Source organism: Vanellus vanellus, assembly GCF_965231255.1.
Source record: "Vanellus vanellus genome assembly, chromosome: 17".
Classification (NCBI taxonomy): domain Eukaryota; kingdom Metazoa; phylum Chordata; class Aves; order Charadriiformes; family Charadriidae; genus Vanellus; species Vanellus vanellus.
In genome coordinates, this window is record NC_138922.1 from 210,153 (window position 1) to 221,977 (window position 11,825).

General features: G+C 50.4%; 1 protein-coding gene across 1 annotated transcript; it reads left to right on the top strand.

Moving 5' to 3' along the window:
- Window positions 1-10,441, top strand: LOC309679052 (NACHT, LRR and PYD domains-containing protein 12-like; the record flags this gene model as incomplete). The annotated part of the gene is made up of 7 exons (XM_082492283.1): window positions 1-128; window positions 525-695; window positions 1,065-1,235; window positions 3,875-4,045; window positions 6,610-6,780; window positions 8,117-8,287; window positions 10,267-10,441. The coding sequence occupies 7 exons, from the start codon at window positions 1-3 to the stop codon at window positions 10,439-10,441; spliced, it is 1,158 nt and encodes a 385-aa protein (XP_082348409.1).
- Between the last annotated feature and the right edge of the window lie 1,384 nt (window positions 10,442-11,825).

Here is an 11,825-nt window from a genome sequence, read left to right on the forward strand (position 1 = left end):
ATGACTGCTGCACTCAGCACAAACCAGAGCCTGAGGGAGCTGGAACTTATTGATGACCTGCGAGACCCTCGATTGCGGCTGCTGTGTGAGGGGCTGAAACATCCTTCCTGTCAGCTGCAGAAACTGTGGTAAGGAACAGGAAGTTCCTCGGGTTTTTCCCCAGCTGGCCTGTGGGTAGCGCTCAATGAGGCTGGGGCTGGGAGGCTGCTCCCTGCAAGAATGAGGAGGAGGCCAGGTGAGTCTGCAGTACTGGGTCCCTGTTCATCCTGAGAAAGAAGCACTGTGCAGGTGGAGCCGATGGCTGTGCCCTCCACAGTGCTCCTCACTCAGCTCTTCCAGACACCTGGTTGCTGGGGTCCCTGCCTAGTGTGTGTCTTCTCTTCTCCCTGCTGCTGGGGAAGTGTGGGGTAGGATTTGTGACAATGTCTTATGGTCATTGGCCTGGTAAGGGGCTGGCAGGCATTACATCTGTCATTGGGGCAGTCATAAGCCCTGCAGCTCTTTTCCGTTTGTCTCCCCTGCAGGTTGCAGTGGTGTCAACTTGACAGCGCCTGCTGTGGGGACCTGGCTGCAGTGCTCAGCACCAACCAGAGCCTGAGGGAGCTGGACTTGCAGGGAAATACACTGGAAGACCCTGGAGTGCGGCTGCTGTGTGAGGGGCTGAAACATCCTTCCTGCCAGCTGCAGATGCTGCGGTGAGGGACAGGGGTCGTCTTGAGGGTGTTCTCAAGCATCTTTGTGGGCAGCAAATGATGGGGTGTATGGCTGTGTGGATCCCTTCCCAGGGGTGGCTCCTGCATGGAACAGAGCTGTGGGGCCAGGGGCTCTTTGGCGCCTCCTGGGAGTACGTTGGCTGAGGGAAGGCCATGGGCCTGTCCTTGGATTGGGCAGTGGCTGCAGCCCTGGTCCCTCACTGACCATGTGGTGGGTGCATGGTGAGCATGGGAAGGGTTTGTTTGCCATAGCTTACGGTCATCAGCCTAGTGAGGCACTGGTGGGCGGTTACATCTGCCATTGTGGTTGTGATGATCTCCACAGCACTTACGGATGTGTCTCCCCCGCAGAGTGTTGCGGTGTGAATTTACCAGTGCCTGCTGTGGAGACCTGGCCACAATGCTGAGCACCAGCCAGAGCCTGAAGGAGCTGGATCTGGAAGAAAATGAGCTGGGAGACCCTGGAGTGCAGCTGCTGTGTGAGGGGCTGAAACATCCTTCCTGTCGGCTGCAGACACTGTGGTGAGGGACAGGGGGCTCCTTGGGGCTTTTTCCCAACAAAAATCATGCACTGCTCTTCCCTCATCCATCCATCCAATCATTTCATCATTGACAAATTGGTCAGACATGATTTGTCCTTTGTAAATTTGTGCTGAGTGCTCTCAGTCATCTTTTCGTCCTTTGTATGTTTGGATATGGTTTCCAAGATTATTTTCTTCTTCACTGTCCCAGGGGGGAGGTGAGACTGACCAGCCTGTAGTTCCCTGGATCCTACTTCTTGGCTTTCTTGAAGTTAATGGTGATATTTACTTTCTTGCTGTCCACAGGAAGAAAGCCTGATAACCTTCACGGTTCAAAGATAATTGAGAGAATCCTTGCAGTGGCAATGACTTGCTCCCTCAGTGCTCATGGACGCATCCCATCAGGCCCCATGGACTTGTTTATATCCAGTTTGTTTAAATATTCTGTAATGTCATCCTTTCAACAGAAAATGAGCCTGCCCTTGTCCTAGACTTTTTCATTGGTTTCAAGGAGCTGGGACTGCTGAAGACTGGTCTTATCAGATAAGACCAAGGTGAAGAAGCCACTCAGTACCTTGGTCTTCTGCATGTCCTTTGTGACCAGTTTCCTGTTCCCATTTAGCAGTAGGTCCACATTTTCCCTAGTCTTCCTTTTGCTGCTGATGAACCTGTAGAAAGTTTTCTTCTTGCCCTTCATCTCCCTTACCAGATTAAACTCCAGGTTACCTTTTGGCTTTCCTAACTCCATCCCTGCATACTTGGACAGTGTCTATATTCTACCCCAGTCACTTCCACCTCCTTTTTACAACTGAGTTTTGACAGAAGCCATTCATCCATGCAAGCCTTCTGACATTTCTGCTTGTTTTCCTCCTTGTCAGGATGGAATATTCTTGAGCTTGAAGGAAGAGATCCTTCAATATCAGCCAGCTCTCCTGGATCCTCTTCCTTTCCAAGACAGAAAATTCTTCCTTGCAGATCTCTGAACAGGCCAAAGTCTTCTCTTCTGAAGTCCAGGGTTATGATCTTGCGCTTTTTTTTTTGTTTGTTTGTATTTTTTTTTTTAATTTTTTTAACCAGTCAGGTCTTTTTAACTTTCCGTATCCTGACTTCCATCATCTCATGGTCTCTACAGCCAAGTCTGTCCCCAGTCTGACGCCTGATCAGTTCTTCCTTGTTTGTAAGCATGAAGTCCAGCAGAGTGCCTCCGCTTGTCAGCTGCTCTGTCACTTGCATCAGAGAGTTGTAGTCAATGAGCTCCAGAACCTCTCATCTTGGTTTTTTCCTGCTGTGTTGTCCTTCCAGCAGATATCAGGTTTGTTCAAGTTCCTCGTGAGGACCAGGGGCTTCCAATTCCTGATCAGGTGGTCACCTACCACAGTCTTACCCCTCTTGATCTGTCCTTTAATCCTTAACCATAAACTCTTAGCTGGCTCATTGTCCATCTCCATGCATCTCTGCTGATCTCACATAAAACACAAGTCCCTCTTTTCATATTCCAGGCTTATTTCTGAAGAGCCTGTATCCATCTATTGCAGCAGTCCAGTCACGTGAGGAATTCCAGCATGTCTCTCTGACTCCATCGAGATCATAGACCTGCTACTGTATGCACACATCTAATTTATCTTTTTTGTTCCCTGTGGTCATGCATTAGTGTACATGCACTTCAGAGATACGCACAGCCATGCTGATTTCCAAGAAAGGATTTGAGAGCTTTCCCGTAGTTCTGTCTTGTAGGCAGTTCCTTGTGTATGTGGATACACTTGAGGTGGGCACCCCTCAGCCCTGGTTTCTTGATTAGAAGGTCTCCGAGTTTACTTAATCCCGAACACTTTGCTTGCCGACCTTGTCCAGCAATTCCTCACTTGGGTTTCGATCATCTGCTCCATTCCTGGTTGTTCCTAGTTTAAAGCTCTCCTTGGGCAGCCTGCTGTCAAGAATGTTTTTTCCCCACTTAAGCAGCTGGATCCCATCTATTTTAAAACACTTACCAGTCGTCAAAGATGATACCATGATTGTAAAACCCAAAACACTGTTGTCAACACCTGTTGCGCAACCTATTGCTGACCCATGGGATTCCTCCACACCTCAATCCTTCCCCCTGACTAAAGGATCAAGGAGAAGATCACCTGGACCCCCATGCCCCTGCCTGTTGCCTCCGGACTCATGTTTGATACTTTGGAGTTGTACAATTGGTGCACACAAGGAAAAGCCGTAGAAGATAATGGTCAGAGGGCCAGATGAGCCTTGCTTTATCACGGCTGCTGCGACTGGCCCAGTCCTGAGTGGGTGGGACAGGGTGGGCTATGTGGTGCCATGGTTGGCTGGGATTGGTGGGTGGAGCTGTGGTGAGGCCTCCCCTGGGTGGGTCCTGTGTGGCTGGGGCAGAGCTGTGGAGTGAAGGGGCCCTTCAGAGCTTCCTGGGAGGGCACTGGCTGAGGGGGGCCTCTGAGCTGGGCTGGGAGTAGGCAGTGGCTGTGGTGCTGGCCCATCATTGGCCATGGGGTGGGCATGTGGCGAGTGTGGGCAGGGTTTGTGGCCATGGCTTGTGGTCATTGGCCCATTGAGGAGCTGGTGGGCAGGAGCATCTGTGTGCATGGCTGTGACAACTGGGTGGATCGTCTCCATTTTTGTCCTCTACAGGTTGTGTCGTTGTCAGCTCACCAGCACTGTCTGTGGGGACCTGGCGGCAGTGCTCAGCATCAGCCAGAGCCTGAGGGAGCTGGACCTTTCTTTTAACAGCCTGGGAGACCTTGGACTGCAGCTTCTGTGCGAGGGGCTGAAACACCCTTCCTGCCAGCTGCAGACACTGCGGTGAGGGACATGGGGGTTCCTTGGGGCTTTTCCCAGCTGCCCTACGGGCAACACTCAGTGTAGCTTGTGGCTGGGGCAGGGCAGCTCCTGCTTGCGTGCAGGGATGGCAACAGGCTACCAGTGAGGTGCATCTGCAGGGCGAGGTCCCTGCCCATCCTGTGCTTGTTGCCTGCCCTGCCAGGACAGCAGTAATAGCTGTGACAGATGTCTTGCCTAGGGGCCTTCTGCCCCAGTCCTGGTCTCTGTAGTACCCCAGGGGGATGTGTGCCTCTCTGGGCATGCTTCCCTCTTCTACTGCAGCAGAGAGGCTTGTGAGCAACCAGCGGAAAGGCAGGGCTATCCTTTTGACCTTTCCAGGGGCAGTGAGCTGGAGAGTGAGTCCTGATGTCCCAGCATGCTAATGTCTGCATTAGCACAGGCTGGCCATGGTCATGTGTCGAGACATTTGCTGGGTCATTCAGGTCCCTTTCCAGTGTTACTGAAATGGAGTCGGTTGCATTTTTCTTCTCGTTAGTCCATGGGAACTGGAAAGAAGGCAGCAGAAATAAACACTAGCTAAAACTCCTTTTTATTGCCAGCAATAAAGGTACCTCTTTGCATGGAGCATGAGAAGGACACCATGTTACAACTCGTCATTCCTTATACGCAATCTTAACTATTTACATATTCATGTTTACATTTTACGTAACGTATTGGCTTTGGCCACAGTATCATCTGTTGCTTTTAATTTTTGAGTATTTGTACATGACCCCTGTGTGCAAATAGGCTTAATGCTTAGTTATTAGCTGAGTTTGTATGATTTTTTTGCATCTTTGCTGCTTTCAGCTGGTCTGATTTGGTTTATTCTACCAGCAAACCCACTTGTATAGGTGAGGTCACTGTCAGTCAAGTTCTGTTGCATATGTCTTTGAAGCCATCTTTACATAGGAGCTCTTTCTTATGTAATAAAGTCAGTCCCTTTACCCTCAGAGTCTTCTGGGCATCCAGCTCTGTTCGCCCATTTTCATTTCTTAAGCCCTGGGTGGCTAACCTGGGAACTTTGGTTTTGGAAATGACACTCATCAGAGGGAGGAGCTGGGCAGAACTTGTGAAGGGGAGGGAGTAGTATCTGCTTTTCCAAGGTCATTGTGCAGATCAAAGTGGTACTAAGCTTGTGGTCCCCACTGTTATACTGGAGCATAGGAGCAATAGTGTGGGAGCTGGGAGAGTTGTGCAAGAATGTGTGGAGCCATGCAGGAGGAAATAGATCATGAAACGTGCAGTTGGACTGCATTAAAATGGTCTGGCCTGCTCTCCTACCTGTGCATGTGGAGAGCAGCTGGACAGCAGAACAATGCAGGGTATAGACTAGCAGAGATCTTTACGTCAGCCTTTGCTTGAAGACTTTGAAATGTTGCCAGGAATGAGTAGCAAAGATTAGATTGACTGAGTAGTAGTAATTGATGCTGGGTTTTTTTGTAAAAATCTTGCATCCTTGGGTTTAAATTGTGAATGTAAGGAGGGTCTGAAGACTTGTCTGAAGGTCTCCACAGACCTGTTTTCCAAAATGCATGTTGCTTTTCACATTTGCAGAAGGGTGGTTAACCAGACCCTAGGTCATCTTTTGCCAAGGTAATCTGCTTTCTGGCTACTTATGGCCTAGCTTGTCCTCTTGGGTGGAATTATGACATGTTTCATGGTCACATTGTCTTTCCAGCAGACACTATTACTGAGGATGTCTCTTTCTTCCAAGTGCTATCAGCGTTCCCTCAGTGCTTAGGGTATTTGCTCTCCCTTCTAATTTTCAGACTTAGTTAAGCAAGAACTTACCTTACTTCTTCTCTAGCTTTTCCCCTGCTAAAACTCTAGCCCCTTCTCCTCACTCTCTTGTACTTGCTCCTCATCTCTGACAACTCATCAGTGTCCTTATGCCACAGAGTGCACCAGATGTGGGCTCTCTGTCTTTCTCCTAGCTGGGGCTGTGCTGTCCTCCTGTGCTCTCCTCCCTGCAATTGTATACTTCAGAGCCCCATTCATCAATATTTCTTTTGATTTTCAGGTAATTTACATAACATTTTGGTTTGGTGTTGAAATGAGAAAGCTCCCTTTTCGTGGCTTCATCATTAAGCCATCTGTAGGGTTATTTCCCTATCCACTCTATAAATACATGAGGGGCAGCTTGCTGTAAATCGAAGTGGGGAGTACTGCTTTTCCATAAATCAGAGCAAAGATAAAAAGAGGCGTTGCACTGGGAGAGGCCCTAACAAGGGAAGATTTTCTTGCTCATGGCGGAACAAAACACGTATAAGATCTCAAAGCATAAGCAAAGAAGGCCTGTTCTGAAAAGCTGCCAGCAGTACCTGGAATATCTTGAGCAAAAACCAAAGGGCCTAAATGGACATGGTGGTCTGTGGCCAGGTGTCAGAAGCGAGTCACCACAAGCCGGGGTGGGTGGGTGGTGAGGGTGGATAGGCTTTGCGGCCATGGTATGTCATCATCAACTTGGTGATGGGCTAGTGAGCAAGAGCATCTGTCCTAGTGGCTGTGACAAATGGGTGGATTGTCTCCATTTTTGTCCTCTGCAGGTTGTGGCATTGTCAACTCACCACCACAGTCTGTGGGGACCTGGTGGCAGTGCTCAGCATCAGCCAGAGCCTGAAGGAGCTGGACCTTGGTGAAAATGAGCTGGGAGACCTTGGACTGCGGCTGCTGTGTGAGGGGCTGAAACACCCTTCCTGCCAGCTGCAGACACTGAAGTGAGGGACACGGGGTTCCTTGGGGCTTTTTCCAGCTGCCCTATGGGCAACACTCAGTGTAGCTTGCGGCTGGGGCAGGGCAGCTCCTGCCTGCGTGCAGGGATGGCAACAGGCTACCAGTGAGGTGCATCTGCAGGGCGAGGTCCCTGCCCATCCTGTGCTTGTTGCCTGCCCTGCCAGGACAGCAGTAATAGCTGTGACAGATGTCTTGCCTAGGGGCCTTCTGCCCCAGTCCTGGTCTCTGTAGTACCCCAGGGGGGAAGTGTGCCTCTCTGGGCATGCTTCCCTCTTCTACTGCAGCAGAGAGGCTTGTGGGCAACCAGCGGAAAGGCAGGGCTATCCTTTTGACCTTTCCAGGGGCAGTGAGCTGGAGAGTGAGTCCTGGTCTCCCGCATGCACAGTGTCTGCCTTTGCACACTGTGCCCGTGGCCACGTGTCGACACGTGTCCCGGGGTCACTCAACTGCCGTTCCAGTCCTTCCCTTTTACTCACATGGCTGTCCGAGCTGCCATTCCCGCTGTCGGGGTCTTGCATAGGTGCTGTCTCATCACAGCGCGCCCCAGGTGGATGGTCGAGTCCTATGGGGTAGGTCCCATGGCACTGGGACCCTCTAGGCAGACAGTGAAATCCAGCTGTGCACACCCTCATGGTGCAGTGGGAGCACTAGTGTGCCTGCTGATGTGACTGTGTCTGGGGAGAAAACAGAGTTCACAGAAATTCCCGCTTGCTGTCTCTAGCCTCTGGAGGTACCCAGTCAAGTGGGGAAGAAGGTCAGGGATGGGAACTGGTGGGAATTAATCAAGAACGTTGGTGGATTGAACGTTGAGCCATAAGGCTAGATGTACAGGGCAGAAGCATGAGGGCGTGCTGTTCACACTCTGGATCTTTCTGGTGCTTTCCCTTTGGCTCACCGTCAGGGAACAAGACTTCCGGTTGCCTGCAAGGAAAGGGCCATGGCCCTGAGCTGTCACTGCCTGCTGCCGCAATTGGCCCAGTCCTGAGTGGGTGGGACAGGGTGGGCTATGTGGTGCCATGGTTGGCTGGGATTGGTGGGTGGAGCTGTGGTGAGGCCTCCCCTGGGTGGGTCCTGTGTGGCTGGGGCAGAGCTGTGGAGTGAAGGGGCCCTTCAGAGCTTCCTGGGAGGGCACTGGCTGGGAGTAGGCAGTGGCTGTGGTGCTGGCCCATCATTGGCCATGGGGTGGGCATGTGGCGAGTGTGGGCAGGGTTTGTGGCCATGGCTTGTGGTCATTGGCCCATTGAGGAGCTGGTGGGCAGGAGCATCTGTGTGCATGGCTGTGACAACTGGGTGGATCGTCTCCATTTTTGTCCTCTACAGGTTGTGTCGTTGTCAGCTCACCAGCACTGTCTGTGGGGACCTGGCGGCAGTGCTCAGCATCAGCCAGAGCCTGAGGGAGCTGGACCTTTCTTTTAACAGCCTGGGAGACCTTGGACTGCAGCTTCTGTGCGAGGGGCTGAAACACCCTTCCTGCCAGCTGCAGACACTGCGGTGAGGGACATGGGGTTTCCTTGGGGCTTTTCCTCAATTACACCATGGGCAATACTCAATGGGGCTGGAGCTATTGGCTGCTTCCTGCAAAGATGAGAAGGTGCTAAAACCCAGATATCTTCAGCGCTGGTCCCTACTCACCCTGTGCTCCTTCCCAGCCATGCCAGGAGAAGTGTGTGCAAGAGGTGTCCCTCCAGTCACCTCCTGCTTTGGCCCAGGTCTCTGCAGACTCGGTGTTGCACGGGCCTAAGTGAGCGAACAGTGGAAGACAGCAGAACATCCCTTCCCATGAAAGGTCTCTGCTGTCAGGCCTGACTCCTCCCTCCAGTGTGTGTGAATCTGTGGCACCCTACGGGGATGTCCACCCCTTCTGGATGTCTTTGTGTCTGGCAGTAGTGCAGAGAAGTCTGTGTGACCAACTGAAATGTAGGGATCTCTTCTGGGATTGGTCCCACGGGACTGAGCTGGAGAGTCAGTCCTGTAGTCCTTGCATGTACAGTGTGTGCGGTACCTCACTATGGCCATGCTTGCGAATCAGTATGCGCTGGGTCACTCAGCTTTCTTTTTAGGGTTTTGATTTTCTCACATAGCCCTCCAGTAACCCATGTGTTGGCCCTGTGTTTAGTCTGCAAGCTCCGGATTGCTATCTAAATGTCCCCTTTGTCTTAAATGAGACTGGATCCTTTTGTTATGACAATGGCATTCAGCCAAATGTGACTGAAGTGGGAGTAGTAGCATTGAGCTCCCACCCAGAAATCACAGTGTGAAAAACCATAAAGCATGCCTTTTTCTTCTCAAGTGATCTCCAGCACTCATCAGAATGGACAAGGTCAGCATGGACTGAGGCAGGGTGGGGGGAAGGAGGCTCAGCACTGGAAGTGTTTGGGAAGCTTCTTATTGAGATCCTCTGAATGAGGAAAGACAACAGCCACAGGGCTCCCTGGAGGCGCTTGACTGAGATCCTGCACAGAGACAGTCTGTGTCAACTGAGATGACCTGCAGGGTGCCCTGATGCCCATCTGCTGATGCTGAGGGGCAAAGGTAGGCAAAGCTTATACTAGAGAAGAGAGTGGGGGACATCTAAAGCAGAAAGGGGCATTTTCCAATGGGTAAAATGCATGAAGCAGGGGAAGTCATACATCACTTTTTCAAGGTCATCAAGGAGAGGAAATTGCTGCTAAGCTTTTGGTCCCCACTTCTGTAGTAGAATTCAGGAGCGATACTGTGGAAATTTGAAGGGGTTATCTAAGGACGTGTGGAGGTAATGCAGGAGGAAGGGGATCCTGAAACACACACAGATGGATGAAGTGGCCAATTAACATAGTCTTGTCAGCTCTCCCACCTGAGCCAGGACAGTAGCTAGGCAGTGGAAGGATGCAGGACAGAAGCTAGTGGAGGTCTTTATCTAGAGATCTGAAATGTTGCCAGGAATGAGCCGGTCCTGCAGTAAGGATTAGACTGGCAAAAGCAGAGTTCCTGTTACCATGTTTTCTATTGAAGGAGTGCATCCTTGTGTTTATATCATGAATGCATGGAGGGTTCAAAGGACCATAGCAGTGTCTCTACAGACCTTTTTTCCAGCCTAGAAGGGCTGTCAACAAGAAGGGTATTGCCCATACCCAGAATCGTAACATGATTTAGGTTGCACCCTCTCTGGACCCTTGGTGAACACACTCCTGGTTAAGAAAGTTTTCTGAAATCTAATTAGTTTCCTGTGTTACCCAACTTTTGCTTATTGACTCTCATCCTTCCACTGTGCATCTCTGAGAAGGGGCTGACTGAAGGTTGACTACAGGCTGGACTGAGAATGGGTAGTGGCTCTAAGTGCTAGTCACCCCATTGACAAAGTGGTTGGCGTGTAGTCAGTATGGATGGGGTGTGGAGTGGGGTAGGCTTACAGTCATGGGCCATGTGAGAGGGTGCATTGGTTGCCACAGCTATGGTGAGCCTCACACCTCTTTTCGATGCGTCTTCTGCAGGCTGCTGAGCTGCATACTCACCGGTGCCTGCTGTGGGTACCTGACCACAGTACTCAGCACCAATCTGAGCATGAGAGACCTGGACCTTAGTTTTAACGGGCTGGGGGACTCTGGAGTACAGCTGCTGTGTGAGAAGCTGAAACATCCTGACTGGCAGCGGCAGACACTGCGGTGAGGACACAGGGGTCCACAGGGCATTTTCCAGCTGCCCGGTGGGCAGTAGTCAATGGGGTGTGTCACTGGGATTGTGTTGCTGCTTCTTTCAGAGAAGGCTGCAAACAAGCTTTGTTTGCAGCACTGGGTCCCTGGTTATCCTGTGGTCCCTGCAGGCATCTCCTTTCCTAGCCCTGAGTCATACGGTCTGGCTAAGTGCCAGGTGTACCTTAGGAAGAAAATGAATTCTCACTTGATTCCCAATGAACTCTTTTTGATAGCTGGACAAAAGCAATGACAGATATCTGCTTCAGGCATTGTTACTGCCCTCTTTGAAGAATTATATTGCATTTCTAAAATTACCAGTCAGATATCAGTCCCTTCCTTAACGTTGTTGATGTCATAGGAGTCAAACTGGTTAGAGTTACTGCTTTGTTTTCTCATGGTATAAGATCTGGGGTTAGAATTATGTGGCTATTCCTTGTAGCCTCTAAGGAGCTAGGACTCTATCTCTTAAACCCTTGGAGATCCTCACGTTGCAGTTTTTGGTGGATTCTGTCTCCTTTCAGTGGAAGGAGTGTTTTATAAAGCAGGCTAGGAGACCCTGCAGAGACCACGAGTCTACTGTAGAGAGCTGGATCATTCCTAGGTCTAGTGAGGTGCTTTTCAGAACAGCACAGGTCTCACACTGTGCTCTACAGCTGAGGAGGCAGCTAAGATGGGCACCCCACTTGTTTCTTCTGGCTGATACACAGTTAGGTTTGAATTACTTGTAGTTAAGTGTGTGCTGAATGGTATTTGTGTGTGCTGAACAAGAAGAAATTGCCTTGGTCAAGGGCCTTCATGGGAACAGAAAGGCTTAGACCAGGCAAGGCTTTTTGATTCTCACTGCCTTCCACGTGATACTTCTGGGCTATGAGAGCAGCAGCTGGGGAATGGGGATGACAGCAAGACTGGGGTCTGGAAGGCTCAGGAGCCTGATGCTGTGAAGTTGGAATGGTATTTGCCTCGAGTTGTACAGTGCGCTCAGGTGTCAGGCAGTAGTCAATATTTGGGGGACATTTAACAGTTCTTTCTACTTCTTTCCGAAGGTGGACCAGGTCACGATTAAATGAAGAAACACAACAGAAGCTAGCTCCCTGAGAGAAGAAAAGAACAGATGGAATAAATGCTACGTTTCCTGAGCTGGGCTCTCTGCAGCCAGGCTTTCTGGCCTAGTGATGCCATCACTGATTTTCGAAACTTCCTATGAATTTATATGGTATGCTATGTACTTGATATTTTGCTGGATTGGATTCCCTAAGAATGAGCCAGTCACAGATTTTGGGAACGGTGAAGTTTACAAATAGATGTGTTCTTTAATAGAAAATCTGGTGATCATAGCAAAAACTTTTTCAGTAGAAAAG